At 44.8% G+C, this 18,438-nt stretch overlaps 1 protein-coding gene across 3 annotated transcripts in view; it reads left to right on the top strand.

The window, feature by feature from the left end:
• The window catches only part of l(2)k05819 (transmembrane protein 94-like protein l(2)k05819), a 72,243-nt gene extending 55,253 nt beyond the window's left edge, over positions 1–16,990 (top strand). For all 3 annotated transcript variants that reach the window (XM_050176773.3, XM_055069663.2, XM_050176772.3), the window contains 2 exons: positions 4,198–4,362; positions 5,686–16,990. In XM_050176773.3, coding sequence (XP_050032730.3) covers positions 4,198–4,362; positions 5,686–5,758 — 238 coding nt within the window. In that variant the 3' untranslated portion in view covers positions 5,759–16,990. The remainder of the gene's footprint in view (positions 1–4,197; positions 4,363–5,685) is intronic.
• Positions 16,991–18,438: the final 1,448 nt, after the last annotated feature.

Here is an 18,438-nt window from a genome sequence, read left to right as displayed (position 1 = left end):
CAGCCTGTACTGTACGTGTGCTTATTCACGGCATTGTTTACATCGTCGAGTGTATTGTTCTTCCCACCTGCTCACATGACGTCATCCTCGGATGGGACTTCTTATCCAGTCATAAAGCCGTGATCGACTGCGCACGCGCCGAAGTTGAATTTTCCCCTTGTGACGCACCCTTGGACGAAGGTTGCGACCGCCCCTTTAAACTTACCGTGCGCGAGGACACAGATATTCCACCTGGCTCCTTCGCCCTCGTACCTGTCTTTTGCGATGCCATCGCTGATGCAATGGTCCTCTTCACACCGTCCGACGTCTTCATGAACCGTAAATCTCTCCCACTACCCTTCGCGACGCTTGACATGGCTGGCGGCTGCAGCAACATATACTTTTACAATCCCCTCTGTGCGCCTATTACGTTGCTCGTTGGCGAATGCCTTGGCTTCGTGGAACTCCTCGACTCTTCGTCTTTGATTGACGTCCCCGGAGACTCTTTTGATGTCGACTCCGGCCAACCGTCTTCGATGTCCGCGCTTGAGGAAACGTCCAGGGATGCGTTCTCGAATGCCATCGCCGATACCCTCACACCTGCCGAACGCGCCGACCTTCTTGATCTCCTGCATAAATATAGAAGCCCATTCGACGTTTCACAACCTCGCCTGGGCCGCACGTCGGAAGTGCAGCACTACATTGACACCGGCTCACATCAGCCGTTACATCAACGACTGTACCGCGTTTCTGCAGAAGAGCGTCGTGTCATTACCACCCAAGTCGAAGATATGCTGCGCCGTGATGTTATTCAACCTTCGCACAGTCCCTGGGCATCGCCTGTCGTTCTCGTTCGCAAGAAGGACGGGTCTATTCGCTTTTGCATCGACTACCGTCGGTTAAATAAGGTAACGCGCAAAGACGTCTATCCTTTGCCGCGCATCGACGACGCCCTCGACAGTCTTCAGGGAGCAGAATTCTTCTCGTCCCTTGACTTGCATTCAGGGTACTGGCAGGTCCCGATGGCTGCTGCCAATCGCCAGAAAACCACATTCATTACACCTGACGGCTTATATGAATTTAAGGTGATGCCTTTCGGGCTTTGTAACGCCCCTGCCACCTTTGAACGACTCATGGACAACACGCTGCGTGGCCTCAAGGGGTCTATATGTCTGTGTTACCTAGACGATGTCGTGGTTTTCTCGCCTGATTTTCCTACTCACCTGCTCCGCCTCAAACAAGCTTTGACCTGTCTAACGAACGCTGGCCTTCAACTCAACCTCAAGAAGTGCCGCTTCGCCACGCGAGAGCTTACCATTTTAGGCCACGTTGTGTCCAAGCATGGCGTTCTACCCGATCCTGCAAAACTTCGAGCAGTCGCTGAGTTTCCGAAGCCTCAGACCATCAAAGAACTTCGAAGCTTCGTGGGCCTATGCTCATATTTCCGGCGCTTTCTTCGAAATTTCGCATCGATCATGGCGCCATTGACTCAGCTTCTACGCGGTGACGCCGCCCTCTCCTGCTGGTCCCCTGCATGTGACTCCGCCTTTGCTACGCTGCGTCGTCTTCTCATCTCCCCACCTATTCTTCGCCATTTCGACCCGTCAGCTGCAACTGAAGTACATACAGATGCCAGCGGGGTCGGTCTCGGCGCCATCCTCGCCCAACGAAAGCCAGGCTACCCCGAATACGTAGTCGCCTATGCGAGTCGCACGCTGACGAAGCCTGAGGCCAATTACAGCGTGACCGAAAAAGAGTGCTTGGCTTTAGTATGGGCACTTGGCAAGTTCCGACCATATCTGTACGGGCGCCCATTCGACTTGGTCACAGATCACCATGCGCTTTGTTGGCTCGCCAACTTGAACGATCCCACTGGCCGCCTAGCCTGTTGGGCACTACGTATCCAGGAGTACGATATTCGCGTCGTATACCGCAGCGGACGCACACACTCCGACGCAGACGCCTTGTCTCGTTCACCTTTACCTCCAGACTCGGCCTGCGGAACAACTTCCGCACATTCCGTGTCATCTCTCGACATGGACTCCTTTGCCACCGCACAACGTCGTGACCCGTGGATCGCTTCTCTTTTCGACTATCTTTCTGGATCATCGACCAACGGCTTTGCCGTTCCCGGTCGCTGTGCCTTCGCATTAGGCGCCGCCAATAAACCTTTTCTCAGTTGCATGTTACCGCGTGCCACCTGATCTCGGAGGCCGTGCGTTCATCACTTATACATGCCATGCATCCTGCCGCACATGCTTCCGACTGTTATGTTTGCAGTCGACGCTTACACTATGCTGACACGGCATGGATTTCAAGAGCTCAAAACGATTAAAACATACAAACATTGGCCAGAATGTACCGAGTTGCGTGCTGGAACATTCACTTCCAGGGGTAGCATTCGTTGCTCTAAGATTGCCTTAATGTGTTTCTAAAGCTGGCTATGATGCTTGGGATCTGGCTATCAAGACGTCAGTTTCAGGCACATCAGCACCGATGTAGACTATAAACATGAATGCTAAATTGGGAGTGATGTGAAACTTTCCTACGGTTGGTGCAAGTTGGCATCGCATCATCAAGCAAATATGCATCGCAATGCCTGTTGAACGCTCAGTAAACAGCATCGACCTTAGGCGTAGCTGCTGACCAAGTATAAGTGTCGATGCAGCATCTTTAAAGGTCCGTATGTTGAGCACGTGCCAGCAAGAACATGCACTGAAATACACACCTTTTTGTTTAACTTGACACTCGTAGTAGAGAAGACAGAAGTAAAATTAATTAGTCTGCAGGAGATTACTGGGCTGAGGCCCATCTCTAATCATTTAAATTAAAGATTGAGTTCCGAGCAGCAGGATAGTGTCGAGCAGAACCTCTTTAAATGTAAACAGTGGAGCCACCACTCTCGCTCTCTGTCCTTACTGACTCAGCGCAGTAATAAAAATCAAGCTGTTGTACTTATTGGGATGCAACTACGACAATTACTTACATATCTTTTTGCAAAATCTTTCACAAACAAATTTGTATACAGCATGCACATTGCTCTTGCTTGCTGTTGTCTGCTGCAGCTAGCACACAAGACAACAGCAACGCTTAGTCCCCGCCTTGTCGCACGCCTCCTACAGCCCGGATGTCTTGATACGTAAACCTGTCATTTGGTAGAGGTAATTAACCACACAACAAGCCAAGCTTGTCTAACCAGGTTTAATACTTGAGTAATAGAATTTTAATTTAACCAACACAGATATAACAAATTATCAGATAAACGAAGCAGATCTAAAGTTTTTCTCGCCTGTATCAGCTTGTAATGTTACCTATACGCTTATAATGAATATAGAATATAATTAAGCTATTTCTATGTCCACTCCAACTCTGTTGCATACTGTAGTGTTGAGCACATCAGTATAATACTCAAGTAGTACTCATAGGTAGTACTTAAATATGTTGTTCTCGGTTCTTCGAGTGTCACATAGCAATATAGTACTTGATAAAATATTATCTGTGCATCTTAAATTCTTCATGCTTGCCTGATTTCCGCCAATGCATGCACTCTGTAGCTCACATTGCAAATATATATAAAGGTGTTTTTTCAGTTCAATAAAGTCAGTCGTTTGCCTGCACTTGCACGGTTTCTATGTGTAATCTTCTGTTGTTTTCCTTTCTTCGCAGAAGTACCCCCTTATTATAATGTAACCAGAAAGCTGTTACGCTGATTTAGCTAGTGCATGATGCAGAGGCAAATGGCGTCTGCTAGGTGGAACACAGCAGTAAGAACAGACGACACGAGTGCTGAGTTGGGTAGTGAGTCAGCACTCGCTGTTGTCGGCTTGCTTCAACTCTATCATTCCATCCTTTTCCACTCACCGTGATGGCACAGTGGCCATGGCGTTTTCCTGCCCAGCACAAGGTCATGGGTTCTGTTCCCAGCCATGGTGGCCACATTTCCATGGAGACGAAATGCAAGCAAAAACGCTAGATTACTTGGGTTTAGGTGCACGTAAAAGAAACCCAGGTTCTCAAAGTTAACCAGAAGCCCTCCACTATATCATATCTCCAGTGTTGCTATTGGACGTTAAAACCCCACGCATCAATCAACCAACCATTCTTTTCCTGCCCACTCTTCGTTCACTCGCGCCACGTCATCCCGTACACTTCTCAGCTCTTGTCTTTTTGTTCTGCTGTGCCGTCAAGCTTCGGTAACCTTTTTTTTTTTCTTTTCAGGTTGCTATTGCAGCTGGTTTTCTGCGCGTGCAACATCTGGGCGCGGGCGTCGGAGCCACTGGACGTGGTGCTTCCACTGGTGCCGCAGTACGTGTGGCTCACGGGGTTCCTGTGGACACTCCTGCTCCTGCCGCTCAACGAGGTTGTCAAGATACACGAGATTAGGTGAGAAGCTGCCAAGTTTTCGTATTTGGTGTTATTATTCCGGTTGTTGTTTTTGTTGTCATCGTTACATCGTGAAAAGATGGGAAGGTAGGCCTCTTTAGAACTAGCTGTCCCGAAATTGTAAACGTCGGTGTTGCTGTCACAGTCGTTCTTGTTGTTATATCAGTTCTGTCAATATATCAGTTATGTATCAGGTTACTTCAGTTCACAGTGCATCATGGGTGGGCTCCAGTTTTCGGTGCAGGGTAGTACTCTGAAACACTCAGTGGACTGAGTACCACTGAGTGTGTACTGCTTAGGAATGTCACATCTGTGACAATCCAGATGTAGACGAGCAGAGGACAGCTTCAAGAAGAGAGCGTCAAATTCTGTGATGATGAAGGTTACTTTCCTATCTAAACTTGCGGAGAACAAGCGCAACTAGTGCAGTGTTTTACTACGGGATGGAGTGAATTGAACACCATGCTGTTTAATCAGACTTGCCGTCCTGTTGTATGTCTGTTAACATACTGGAAGTATAAAATACTAAACATGACTGTTTCTTAGGTGACAAACCTGGGTTTTATTTACTTAACTGCGCTCTTTTGGCTAGTCTTTTATTTTTGCAAGTTTCTTTATTATGTTTCCCTGAATGTGCATTTATTCTAACTAAGCCCATGTAACAATGGGTATTATGTTTCCATTGAAACATATTTTTAACCATAAATTTGGTTGCCTTATGTAGTGGGACATGACTGCAAGAAAATAGTTTGCTATAAAATCTCTTTTATACTTTTTCGTGCAGTTCTATAATCCCTTCATTTTAAACAATTTCCCAAGCATGTTTTTGAAATATCTTGAATGTGACTCTTTCTAATGGGAAACCATTTTCTTCATTTTCAGGCAAAATATTGGTTCATATAAATCTAGAGCTTAGTGACAAAGCTGAATTCTTTTTGGACGTAGCACGTATGCCCAGAGTAACACCTAACACGTCAGTTTGGCAGCAATCACAACATTCACTCAGCGAGCAGTTAATTTCACCTCGAATTCCATTCACAGAGTGCCGTTGGATCCTGTACAAAGTACAGAGTCTGCATAATGTGACTTGCATAGTGTCATTTACACCACTCGTAACCATGCTACTTCAATGGGACAATACTCCAAGTGTTTGTCAAAGGTAGCCGTGTACACATAGTGCCATCGCACCTTTAGTAATGGCACTCATTACAACAATGCTGCGAAAAACTACATAACCTTCTGTCATTCTTTTTTTATTTGTGCCTTTGTTTCCAGCCTATCACTCAACAATTTCAAAACTTCTCTTTCCTGCTTGCTTTGCAGGGCGAATCGTCGACAGCAAAAGAGGGCCCGGCTCGATTTTGGGACCAAGCTTGGCATGAACTCTCCGTTCTGAGGTCCCCGCTGCACAAGTGCTGGACGCTCCTCGACAAGCGGCCACTGTGATCACTCCAAGACCCTCGCGGTACATTGTGCCGACACTACGCTGCCTTCCAAGATGGCCGCTTGCCCGACAAGGGCTGCGGTGTACCTTCAAAGTTCCTCATTGACAGTGCGTGACATAATATAGTGACCAGACTCGTGGAGTGGTACCACCAGCGATTCATTCAGTGCTTACTGCCGATGCTCCCAAAAGGTGTGCAGTGGATGCTCACAGGTGCACGAGATGGTTGTACCACTGTGTTTTTTTGGATCACGGTTGAAACCTGCCACATTGCTAAAGGAGGAGGTGAGGCTTTGCCAGGTTGTGAACTCAACACTGCATGCTGGGACCGTAACGGGGCACTAGAGGCCCACAGTGGTCCCTCTGGCCTTGCAGCATTGCTGTCCAGTGTTGTGCTTCGAGGATTCATAGACTTTCGTCGGTTCTGTCTCGTCTTGACATTTCCCGTCGCCTCTGGGAAAGCGTAAGCCGCCGCCGACAAGTTTCTACAGACAGGAGAACACAAGTGCGGAAGCGCAGGGTTGAAAAGCAAGATGGGGAAATTAGCAGCCTCACCCTGCGAGACTGCCCAAGCACCGTGGATGTTGCACCTGCTATGGCAGGTCCATTTCTGTGCCATCCAATGTGCCTGCAGTGACAGGATGAGAACGTGCATGCAATGATAGTGTGAACACGTGCATACAAGTACAGGACAGGTGTGTCTGTGCAATGACGAGCCAAAAGACGGGCAAGCAGTGACAGCACACATATGTGCATGCAACGACAGGGTAAGAATCTGGGCACAATGACAGGAGAGTTCGTGCATGCAATGACAGGCCTAAAATCTGCATCCAATGACAGGGCAATGATGCGCACACAGTGACAGCATGAGCGAATGTGCGCACAATGACAGGACAGGCATGCCCATGCAATGCAAGAGGATGTCGTGAAATGACAGGACAACCATTCATGTGCAGAGACAGGATGAGTATGTGCATACGATGACAGGAGGAGAACACGTGGACCTTGAAAGAGCACTGGAAAACTTTTCTTGGAACCTGTGAAAAAATGCTGAAATGAGTGCAGTGGCCTTCAGTGAATACCAACGGTGATTTAATGAACACAGTGTTTGCATTCCTCGTTCGCAAGATGTACCGAAATTTGGGCTAGTTCATATGAACTCATCGGGGTGTGTAAGCGCCGAGCAAAACTCAGTTAAGAGGAGAATGGACAACAGAGCCATTTTCCATCCTCTCCTTAAACTGTGTTCTGCTTCACACCTAAGACGCCACGTTCACTCCCAACTCATCTGTTTCTGTCAGCCGGGTGGCACCGATAGCAGCACCCTGGCTATCCTCTTCTTCTTCTTTCTGTGGTGTGCTTATGGTAAGGACCTTTCAATGTTGGCATCTGACAGTGTTACCTTAAGTGCGACACAAGTTCGGTGACACAATGGGCTGGATGCGTTCACAGTCACTGCTTCCCCGCTCGCTAGAAGGTTGGAGGGGTCTGCATGCCTGTGTGAGCTTTCGTTCAGGAATAATCCGTAGTTACGAGCAGTCGAACAATGGATGGCGTCTGTGATCTGTTGCGCGGGTCTTCGACATCATAGGCAGAACCTAATAGAGGCGGGAGGCCTCAAAAGCCACAGAAAGAAAAAGCTAGCAGTCTGTTATGTTAGATTGTGGGGTTCCCACCGCAGGTAGCAAAATAACATTTGGCTCGCCTGTTCACGGCAGCATGGTCTGCAGATGGGAAACATGTTCTCACTGAGTTCAATAAGTGTTTCAGTGCCTCCTTAAGGGGAAGCTTCAGCTCTGAGTCAGTTTCTTTATTAAAGCAGACAGAAAATGCAGAAGTATGCTCACCATAGGCAACTGCTGAACTGGCTTAGATGAAGTTTGTTGCGTATGAGGCAAGAAAGTTTTTATGCTCTAACAACAGTTGAAATTAGAATTTTGATTTAGGGCTTCAACTGTGTCCTAAAGCTTCTTAAAAATTGAGACACCACATTTACAACATCGTGATTGGCCACCATAAACAGAGAGTGCGATTCTGTCAATTGTATGTTTTAGAGTCTATAAAGCAGACAAACATGATATTTATTTATTTTTATTTGCTGAACATACCTTACAGGCACATTGACAGTAAGGGAGGTAATAAAAGTGCAAAGTAACTCGACAGCGTACAAACATACGGCTCAAATTTGCAATTTAACACAAGGAAATGGAGAGGAATCGATAATAATGTGCTATGACGGCAAATATAAGGTTGGGCGGGAAAGAGGATAACACGAAAAGAAAAAAAAATCTATTGGCTGGCATTATACATATGGCAAAACTGCACACAAGAACTATGAAGTATACTAATCACAATGACGACAGTAAAAAGAAAAGAAACTACAACCAAAGATAAACAGCCAAATATGCGGATTCTAGGCGCAGGAACAGCTGGCGGTGTTTCAAAGACGCACAACGGTAGGGCATGCTAAAAACGCAGAAACTAATCACGTGCACAGTAAAAACATTTATCAATATAAAGAATGCAGTCGGTCACAAAGTGGGAGACTGAAAAAAAAAAAAGTAAAACACTTGCAGTGGTACTAAAGATGACTGATGTCTTTGGTCGTAAAGCTGTAAAAATAATAAGTAAATAAATACATGGGTGGGATACAGGACACTGGCACAGGAAGTAAAACAAAATTGTAAAAAACTGGTGGTAAGTTTTTATTGCGAAAAGAAAGAGTGCAGAAGTTGACAGAAACTATCGTGGTCTGGTTCGGATACGATGTTGTCTGGAAGACCGTTCCACAAACGCATGACGCGAGGAAGAGCAGATGAGTTGAAGGCGTGAGTTGACCCATATAATCTCGTGAAACTTAAGTGATTATGCAACCGACGTGATGTAATGGAAGGAGCATCAAGGTGAAGTGAGAATGGTCTGTTGCTGTATGCGTATTTGTGAAAAAGGCATAAAAGGGCAACGTCGCGACGAGCACTAAGAGGTTGAAGTGAAAGATCGAGCTTAATTTGCGTTATGCTGTTATGGTTGTCATGATTGTGTGAAATGAAACGGGCAGCCCTATTCTGAACCGCTTCAAGCATGTTAATTAAATAATTGTGGTAGGGGGACCAGATAGATGCGGCGAATTCAAGCTGTGGACGAACGAAGGTCTGGTAAGCTAGTTGACGGACATGAGTGGGACGGTTATGCAAATTTCGACGTAAATATCCTAAAAATTTTGAAGCTTTTGCACATATGGTCGTAATATGGCGAGACCAGGAGAGGCTGGGTGTGAAATGAATACCAAGGTACTTATAAGATGATGCCTGCGACAGTTGGCAATTGTTAATGGTTTAGCAGTAGTTGGAAATGTTTTACTTGTGTGTGAAGGAGATTATTTTGCATTTTTCTGTATTCAGCGACGTGAGCCATTTTTTACACCAGTTGTTAATGTGGTAACGGTCGTTTTGCAGCGTTAAGTGGTCGCCAGCACAGGTTATTGGACGGTATATGATGCAGTCATCAGCAAAGGTTCGCATGCAGGAAGAAATGTTTTCTGGCAAGTCGTTTATATAGATTAAAAACAATAGGGGCCCGAGGACGCAGCCCTGTGGTACACCCGAAGTTACGCGAGAGAGGGAGGATTGGAAATTGTTAATAACTGTGAATTGCTGGCAGAGTGAGAGGAAGTTACAGAGCCAAGATAAGGTTAGCAAGTCTAATCGAAGGGCAGATAATTTAGAAATCATACGGCAATAGGCAACACGATCAAAGGCTTTTGAAAAATAAAAAAAATACAGTCGGTCTGGAGGTTATTGTTCATGTTGCAATGTAGTTCTGTATTTAATTCTAGTAGCTGGGTTTCGCAAGAGAAACCTTTCCTGAATCCGTGTTGGTTGTTAAAAAAGAAATTGTTAGATTCTAAGTGTCGGTAAACATAGAAGTGATTATGTGTTCAAGAAGTTTGCAGCAGATGCAACTCAAGGAAATTGGACGGTAGCTTTCGGGAGTATGTTTATCACCGGCTTTAAACACAGGCACTATTTTACCAACTTTGCAATCGGAAGGAAGTTGGCCTGTCACTAAAGATTACCTGAAAAGGTGGTATAAAATGTTAGCAAAAACAGAGACGGTGTTTTTAAGCAATTTAGAATTAATATTGTCAATGCCGGCTGAAGTGGATAATTTAAGGTTATTAATTAGAAGTATTATGCCTTTGGCAGTTATTTCGATCGGTTCCATATATGGGAAGTCAAGATCGGGTACGTATGGAACGTCAAAAGAGTGTTCCCGGGTGAAAACAGATGAAAAAAATGTGTTAAATCTAGAGGTGCAATGGCTGTCAGAAAGTGGAGCATGATCATCGTCTAGCAAAGATATCTGTTGCGGATCGTGTTCGGGGGATGCAAGTTTCCAAAACTTCTTAGAATTAGATTTCAGAAAGGAAGGTAAAGCCCTAGAAAAATATTTTTGTTTAGCAGATTCTACTGTGGAACAATAAATTATCATAAAATCTTTGTATGCCTTCTATGCGAAAGGTGTGCTATGTCGTTTTGCTGTGCAGTATAAGCGTTTCTTTTTGTTTCTAAGCTGCCGGAGGGATTTTGTAAACCGGGGGTGGGATTTATCGTTTTTGACTGTTATTAGCGGGACGTACTAATTTGCTAGCGCACACGATTTGTCTCGATAAAGCACCCAGTTATCTTTGATGGGACGACTGTCGAAGGATGATAGGAATGTATCAGTGTAGAAGGTTACGAGTTCGACGTTAATTTTGCTGTAGTTGGCTTTACTATACTCGCGAACTTTTTTGCTGTCCGTGCCAGAGAATAGTGGCGGAATGTTAAGGGAAACCATCCATGTGTAGTACGGTACCTATGGTTTCAGAATTTACAGTTTGGTTTGGAATATATTGGTTTACAGTTTAAGCACAAATCATTGCACTGTTTACATGTTTTCTTCTGTTTACGATTTGTTGGTCGAATTCAAAGCAGTATACCATAATTTATAAATTTTTTGCATTTTAGATTGATACTGTTCACCGTGCTCTAATACAGTTAAACCTCAATATAACGAAATTCTCGATATAACGAATTATTTAACTTTTTTTAACCTCTTATCCATAAAGCCATGTATTTAGAACCTCAATATAACAAAGTGTGTATGTATGTAATTTCAATATAATGAAATTTCAGTACCGCCGCAATAGAATGCCGAGGCAATACGCGGGCACAGATGGTCAAATGGCTGAATTAAAAGTGGCTGTCTGTAAACTCACTTCTCAAATCGCGCACCGCGCGACAAAAGCCACCACCGAAGTGGAGCCGCATCATGTTCCAAGTGCGATAAGATCCTATTACGCCCCACGCACTGTGTGCTTTAGGTACGAGTGAAAGTGTGCGAGGATGAGACAAGAAAGATGGTGGCTTCACGAATGCCTCCTTCCCGCGCGAGCAAAGGGAAAGAGGGGGAGGGGAGCGATCTCGCGCTAACGTGATCAAGCGCACGCGAAAAGCCAGAGTCAGGGCAAAGTTGGCACGCGTCTCAGCCGTGGTTGCGCATGGCTGTAAGCAGGGCCGAGCACATACGCAGCTGCGCATCTGCCACGTGTGCAAAGAGTGGGCGTGCCGAGATGGCGTGGTTACATGTAAGCTGTCTTGCCGCGCGTTCAGTATCGCAGGTTGCGAGTTTCGGTGACCCGTTGGAGCGAGAGGCAGCCAAAGCATTCGCTCCCCGCTGCCAGCGCTTTTCCTGGTAACGTCGTCCCAGTGCAAGCGACGCTATCAGCCATGGGGGCGGAGTACGCGGTAAAGTGTCGCTGGCTTCACTTAATTCGTACCGCCGATGTGAAGATATCGTCAACATACGCGGCATGAAACCGTATCATTAGCCAAAATTAAAATGCTTTCTCATTCAAATTTGTTTTTTTCCGATGGCTCATTAATTAGAAAAATTCTGCGACCCCTTTCTATGTAAAAAAATATTGATCGCCGATTGTACTTATTTCCATAGAACGAAATTTCGATATAGCGAAGTAAATTGCTGATTTACTGACTTCGTTATATAGAGGTTTAACTGTATTTGTTTCTGCTGTGAAGTTAATCTTATAACATAAGGCATCATTTTATTGAACTTTTCTTACTTTTGGCAGTTTCTTTAAAAAATTGAAGGTCTAAGCTGCTCAGCTGCTGCATGTGCTCATATTTTCCACTTGATGGGACAGGTGGCTTTATTGCAGGGCATGTGGCAGAATTCCTTGCTTGTTGTTATCGACGTTCAGAATATGCCAAGCTGTGTCCCCTACAAAATGTGGCTGTTGTGCTGCACCAAACTGTTTGCATTGGTGCGAGTTGCTTGGAAAATGACCCAGGCTCCCGATATGGTAAAGCTGTTGCTTCACCTTCACTCGGTTGTGCGACCAGGTGCTTAACGAAACTGTGTTAGCAAGGTGTGTTGTCAAAGCATCTTTGCAACCTGTGAAAGTGCAGCTCCAGTAGCTAATCATTTGGTGGAGTTGATATTTCATACAAATACTGTGCAGCACTGCTAATAATGACAAGGAACAATTGAACATGCATGCGCTGCTCACTGGCAAGTGAAGGCATTGATTTACATGTTTCCTTTCTTCTATACTGTGTCATTTATGTCAAAATGTCTACCGCTTGCACACGTATGGGCACTACCACAAACACAACTCGGGAACCAGGACTTGTTAGTGTCATTAAACTTAAACAGCCCGTTGTTGCACTTATAACGTGGCTTGCAACCATCTGCAGTAACCAAAGCCAAGGGCTTAGAGAAACTGAAACAGTGTGCATAACTATTTGCAACAAAGCAAGTGCCCGTAATTCTCAAACTTGCGCCGGTCACGGAAGTTTTAAGGAAAAGATGCGCGCACAGAAAACCAAACGTATTACTTGGGTGATAACAGCTAAACACGTGTTGCATGTCAAACTTCCATTGCTCTGTTTTAGGTACTTTGTTTCTATGTCACTCAAAAATAGGGTAGTTAGCACGTCGGAAACAATTGTGCGTTTTTTTCTTACCCTCGCCTTTAGTACTGCTGCATTAGCACACATGTAGTAAGAGTGGCCACAGTTCCAGAGCTGTTGGGCTTCCCGTGTGATTGGACGCTTCAGAAGCTGCTCGATTCGTGGAGGCATTGTTCACGTCCATAAGCCATTTGAGATTTTCAAAGCATTAGCTTTTCTTGGCTCATTCTTCAGTTTCGCACCGTTAATGTCATCCGCAGCGAGAAAGGCAAGAGAGGCGTGAGATGTCGCCTCCATTGGTGGAAGCGCATGCAATGCCCATTACGTGCACTTCCGCTAACAAGAGAGCACAGTTCGGTCACGTGACGTAAAGCTCGGTTCCCTGGAACACCACCAGATGGTATTGCCCTCTGTGCATCATGGGTGGCAGAACACACCTACTGTTGCCCGCAGTATCGTGGAAGTTGTGGCGTGGCGCAATCACACCTCGCCTCCCCCTTTGGGAGGCTATGGTGGCACTGCCATTTACCGACACACCCCATTGAACAGATGGTGTTTATGAGAGCTCCAGCTGCGGTGGCTCGTCCAGTTGCACCAGTGTACGCTTAGAAACCTGGCGAGCACTCGAGCATTGGATAGCAGTGTAGTACTTTAAACCTGAACACTATAAAACATCCTTTATACTGAAACGCCATGGAAGAAACAGGGCCTCCAAACCCCCAGGCGATTTGGCAAGCTCGACACCAGGTGCAAGAATGCCCAGCCCACACCACAGCTAATGCTTAAACATTCGCATTGTACACTTGTGACCGTCTTGTGACTTTTTTCTTTTTAAAGAAATGTCTGATGAGGCTTAGTAAACTGCCATTGTCCATGAATACGCCTTGGAAAAGTCTTGATGCCAGCTGAACGCCTTTTTAAGGTATCGTTGTTTTAAATACAGTGCATGCAAGTTTTGTCGAGGATGTGTGTGCATTTTAGAAGTAGGTGACTAAAGTGTACTATGAAACTTTTTCTGAAGAACTTGGAGCCTGTGTTCCTTGAACTCAAGAGTAAGATTTGGATTGTGGCTTGACAGAGTCAAAGTCTATGGCTTTTGAACTTGCTGTAGCGTAGATGATGTTCTGGTTGACATTCAAGACGAAAAAATGAAGTTGGGCAGACCATGTAAAATGTAGTAGCAATGGCCTGGTTATCTGTTGGCTCCAAGCTGAAGCTGTCCTTGTTTGGCCACTGTTGATTACACTGGTTTGTTGATTACAATGGTCTATCGTTCATTTCATGTGTGATTACAGCGAGTGCCAGATTGGATGCCAAGCGAAGGAAAATGCTGCTGATAATAGCATAAAATGAATTGCAAAATGACAAGATTAGGAATTTGCATTCATGGGTGCTTTTGATTTATGTAGGACATGGATGGTTATAGTGAGATCTATGGAAGAAGCCTTTGGTTCACAGTAGACTGGTGATGATTATCGTCATCGTCATGCTTTGATGCGGTAGCAAGAGAGTGCTATACCAGCCGCTTAGTTTTTCTCAGCGTTTTATTGGTGCTTGAACCATGATTCGATTCACGAGCGCAGTTGTGACTAAATCCACTTTCTTCATGTCAAGCCCACTTCCCTCAGTGTTTCCAACCGAATAATATGCTACATACTGTCCGCAGCACGTTTTTTAAAATACTATTAAACTTTTTCATCGTTAAATTGAACTTCGTTTCAGTGCTTCGCAAAGATTGAAAGAGAGAATTAAAAAGCCAGTGCTTTTGAGCCTGGAAAAAGCAGTCTTGTCACAAAGCTTACTGTTGGTTTTAAATTTAGCCCAAATTAATCTTCACAGCATTCTAGCAGCATTCTGCATACAAGTTCAGTTGGGTAATTTGTGCACTCCTAAAATTAGCCCACTTTTGCATTGCCTCATGAAGTGTATAGGCACTGTACAGCACATAAAAAACAATTTTACAGCTCGGAAACTGGCTCACGGGAGCTGAATCGAATGCACCAAGTCCCTTTTTTATTGTATGTCTTTTTAGTGTAACGTAGTTAGTACTGCTACAAAACAAAAGCACCTGTGTCATGAGCATTGGGCTTAGTGACCTCATAGTTCTCACTGAGCAAATTTTGTTTGAAACATTCACTTGCAAAGTGAGAGTTGTATCAAACTCTTTTGTTACACCAATAGTTTAGATGTGTGTTGTTATCTATGATGTTCGATACGAAATACCATTTGCAAGAAATCGCTGGCATTCTGAGGTGCCAGAAAGGACAACTGTGTTGTGCGTAGTATTAGGAAACCTAGCAGCAATACTGACAATGTGCTTGACTGTGATTGACTCTGTACGGAACTAGATGGCTAATATTGTGGGCTTCTTGACAAACCTCTGTAAAGATGGAGGGGGCAGGCTGACCTTTAATGCGTGTGTTTTACAAGCTGCTGGTTTTCTTACTGTATCAATATTTCAGGCCGCACCACATATGCACTCAGTGTGCTTGGCTTCTAAAACGGGATCTTCATAGACCATTTGATCCCTCTCGTTTAGCACACTGAGTCAAAAGGCTTGCACCAGAATGTGTGTTGTCATTGTTCCAGTGTACCTCTGAAATTCCAGATGTGAAGCATGGTAGTCTAGGTAAATACCACTCAGATCACTTTGACATATCCACATTTACGCTGAGCACGACTGTATTGCAGAGGTGCATGAGGACAGCGAACGACTTTTTGAAGCCAATATCGCATGCTTTAGATAGGAGACGTTTGCAATAGCAAAAGCCACAGAGTTCAACTTTATTCACCAAGCCCGGCCCGGGAATAACGTAATGAGTCCAATTCTGTACCTTCTCGCTCTTCGGCAGTCGTCAAAGCAGCGCTCTATCCACTATGCCATCGTCCGGCCATAAGTGGTGAATGATCACAAAGGAATAGAATCCTTCCTGGAAACAGATCCTTACATTACGCCGCCCTACGTGTCGAAGGAGTACTGACATGATGTTTTGTCGTTTTTATGTGGAGAATGGAGGCATGTACCCTCCGAGCCCTAGAGAAAAAAAAAAAAAAATACACCGGCAAGCATCGGAGCACCTCGAAAAATGTACTTGTGCTCTTTTCTGCAAACCACTTTTCGTACCCAGGAAGTGTGTGCATTGCGACACTGTGTTGTGCCAGCTTGCTTTGTTCCTGCAATCACTGCTGATGCCGCTCGTGAATGCAGCTGAAAGAAATACGCATAGCGCTCTTGTTTGTACTTTTTCTTTACGAGAAACGTCATCACACCTAGCAGTGCTACAAGTTGGGCTAGTTGGTTGTATTGTATGTTCTTAGTATTTCTTGCTGAGCTATTTCGGAACACCAAGCACAGAGCAGGACACAGGCAGGAGCACAAACTAACGACCGTTTTATTTCATACACGTTAGCATTTACATTCACATAGAGTTTGTGTTACCCATGCATATAGAATAGGTAGGTAACCTGGTTCGCTTCTGCTCCTGCGTTTTACATTGCAAAACAGCATAGTAAGAAAACGAAGAATCAACACACTTAACTTTATCACTACACAGTGTCGGCAAATCTTGCTTTGTGTCATGGCGTCCTCATAATGTCAGTGACACCAGGTTCAGCCTTTCGAGACTAACTTTTGTATAAAGTTAAGATACCTCGTATTTTCCAATATTCATAATTGTTAAATTTGATCATTTTACGTGCAAGAACATGTGGTAGCATTTATATAACTTTGGAAAATGTGTCTGTACTCTTTTAAGCTAAAATACTCCAAAATTCTGAAGAATTTATTTAAAACAAGAAAAAAAACTTCAATTTATTTTTCTTACTATCAAAGTTTGCACAATGTTTGGCATGCTCACGTCATTAAAATAGGGAGTGACAATATAGATGCCATTGCAGGAATATTGAGATTGATTTGGGTTTGTTTTAATCCTGTGCGATTGTGACATTATGCATTGTGTAAAACAGCACTCCAGACAGCCACTCTCGCACAACTTTTCATACAATCAATTGCACCAATTCTTTCTGTTGTGATCTTTTAGACGGTGTTTCAGTGTCACTGTAGGGGCCTCACCAGATCTTCCATGAAGCCAAGGACAATGGAAAGTGTTTTGCTGTTCAAAAGTTCCTGGTCAATGTGTTTACTTTGGTTCTGAACCAGAGTGTTGCTGTTGTGAAACGTTTTGTTCTGATAAACGCAATAACACCCTTCTCTTATTGAATGGTTGTTTCTCTGCTGGCGAAAGATGTGGTGCCACTTTGTTCGTTTTCTGCCTGTGACAATTCAGTTCGTTGCCTCCTGTAATGGCTACACTTTCTGGCTGGCAATTCCACTGAGTAGCGCCGCCTACACCTGAACATTTGTTCAACTCTAAAGTGTTCAGCTCTACCATTCCAAGTTTGCCGAAGCGGAAAACACAAAGGTCTTGGTCAGAGCAAAGCACGTTTCACAAAATATGCAAAAAAAAAAGAAGTCGCAGCTTCGCCTGAAAGGCAAAGCATAGATTGTGATAGCAACATCGGCCATATCAACTTGTTAACATCACGGAGGCCGCATTTCGATGGGGGCAAAATGCAAAAACGCCCTCGTCCCGTGCATTGGGCGCACATTAAAGATCCCCAGGTGGTCAAAATTAATCTGGAGGCCCTCACTACAACATGCGCCTCGTAATCAAATCGTGGTTTTGGCACGTAAACCCCACAATTCATCTCAACATGTAAACATTCGCTTGCTAACTAAATTAACAAGCATGGTGTCAATGCATGCAGCAAACATGAACACATCACACTCGATGACCACGGACACTCCCTGTCAAAACGCTGCCTTGAGGAAGCGCGGCAGCAGCAGCAAGCGAAGTGACCTTCATGCTGTCAATCTCTTCAATGCATACTGAGCACTGAGAACACACAGCACGCACAAAAATATGAGCCGTCGACGCATCTAGACACTGCCCCCAATGCAGATTGCTCACAAGATACGGCCGCGCGACTGTGCACAGTTGCCACATACGCAGTTGCAGCTGGAACAGAAACCCCCGCCCCCCCCCATGCCTCACAGCGTTGGATGTCTCGTGCGCGACGGAAGACAGCACGCTTCCTCTCTGCTTTCCTCCTTTCACAAGGGCAAGATTGAGCTGCAATCGTCGGCTCCCCTCGCACGCTTCCACTCATGTGCAACGTAGGGCGCACAGCAACGGTGTTATCACCCTTGGAATTTATACGGAACATCACGGCGACGCCAATGGCAGGAATTCACCTGGAGTGCCCATATAATTGCTATCACAATAATAAAGTTTTCATAGAGTCGAAGTTCACCATGAGAATTCACTATGCGAGAGGATAAAAAGGACCAGTGGTGCGAACAAATTTCTCTGATGGTGAATTGTCTTGTTTATAGGGCCGTGCAATAGGGATTTTTGTGACCAAATGAAATACAAATCGAATAGTGCCAAGCGCAAATCGAATCGAGTACTTTTCAAATGGTTTTCAAATATAGAACAGCCATTATCACAGTTACTACAAAATGATGTTTACATTTCAGTATATTTAAAGCTAGCAAGTTTTTGTCATTACATAGTGCACTATGAAGCGTCATACAAATGGAGCATTACAAACAAGCAAGTACTTTCCTTGCGTGACCACTTCAGAGAGTGCGAATTA

Source organism: Dermacentor andersoni, chromosome 8 (genome assembly GCF_023375885.2).
Source record: "Dermacentor andersoni chromosome 8, qqDerAnde1_hic_scaffold, whole genome shotgun sequence".
NCBI classification, from domain to species: Eukaryota; Metazoa; Arthropoda; class Arachnida; order Ixodida; family Ixodidae; genus Dermacentor; species Dermacentor andersoni.
Note: the sequence above shows the minus strand (reverse complement) of the source record. Positions and strands in the feature narration are given on the sequence as shown.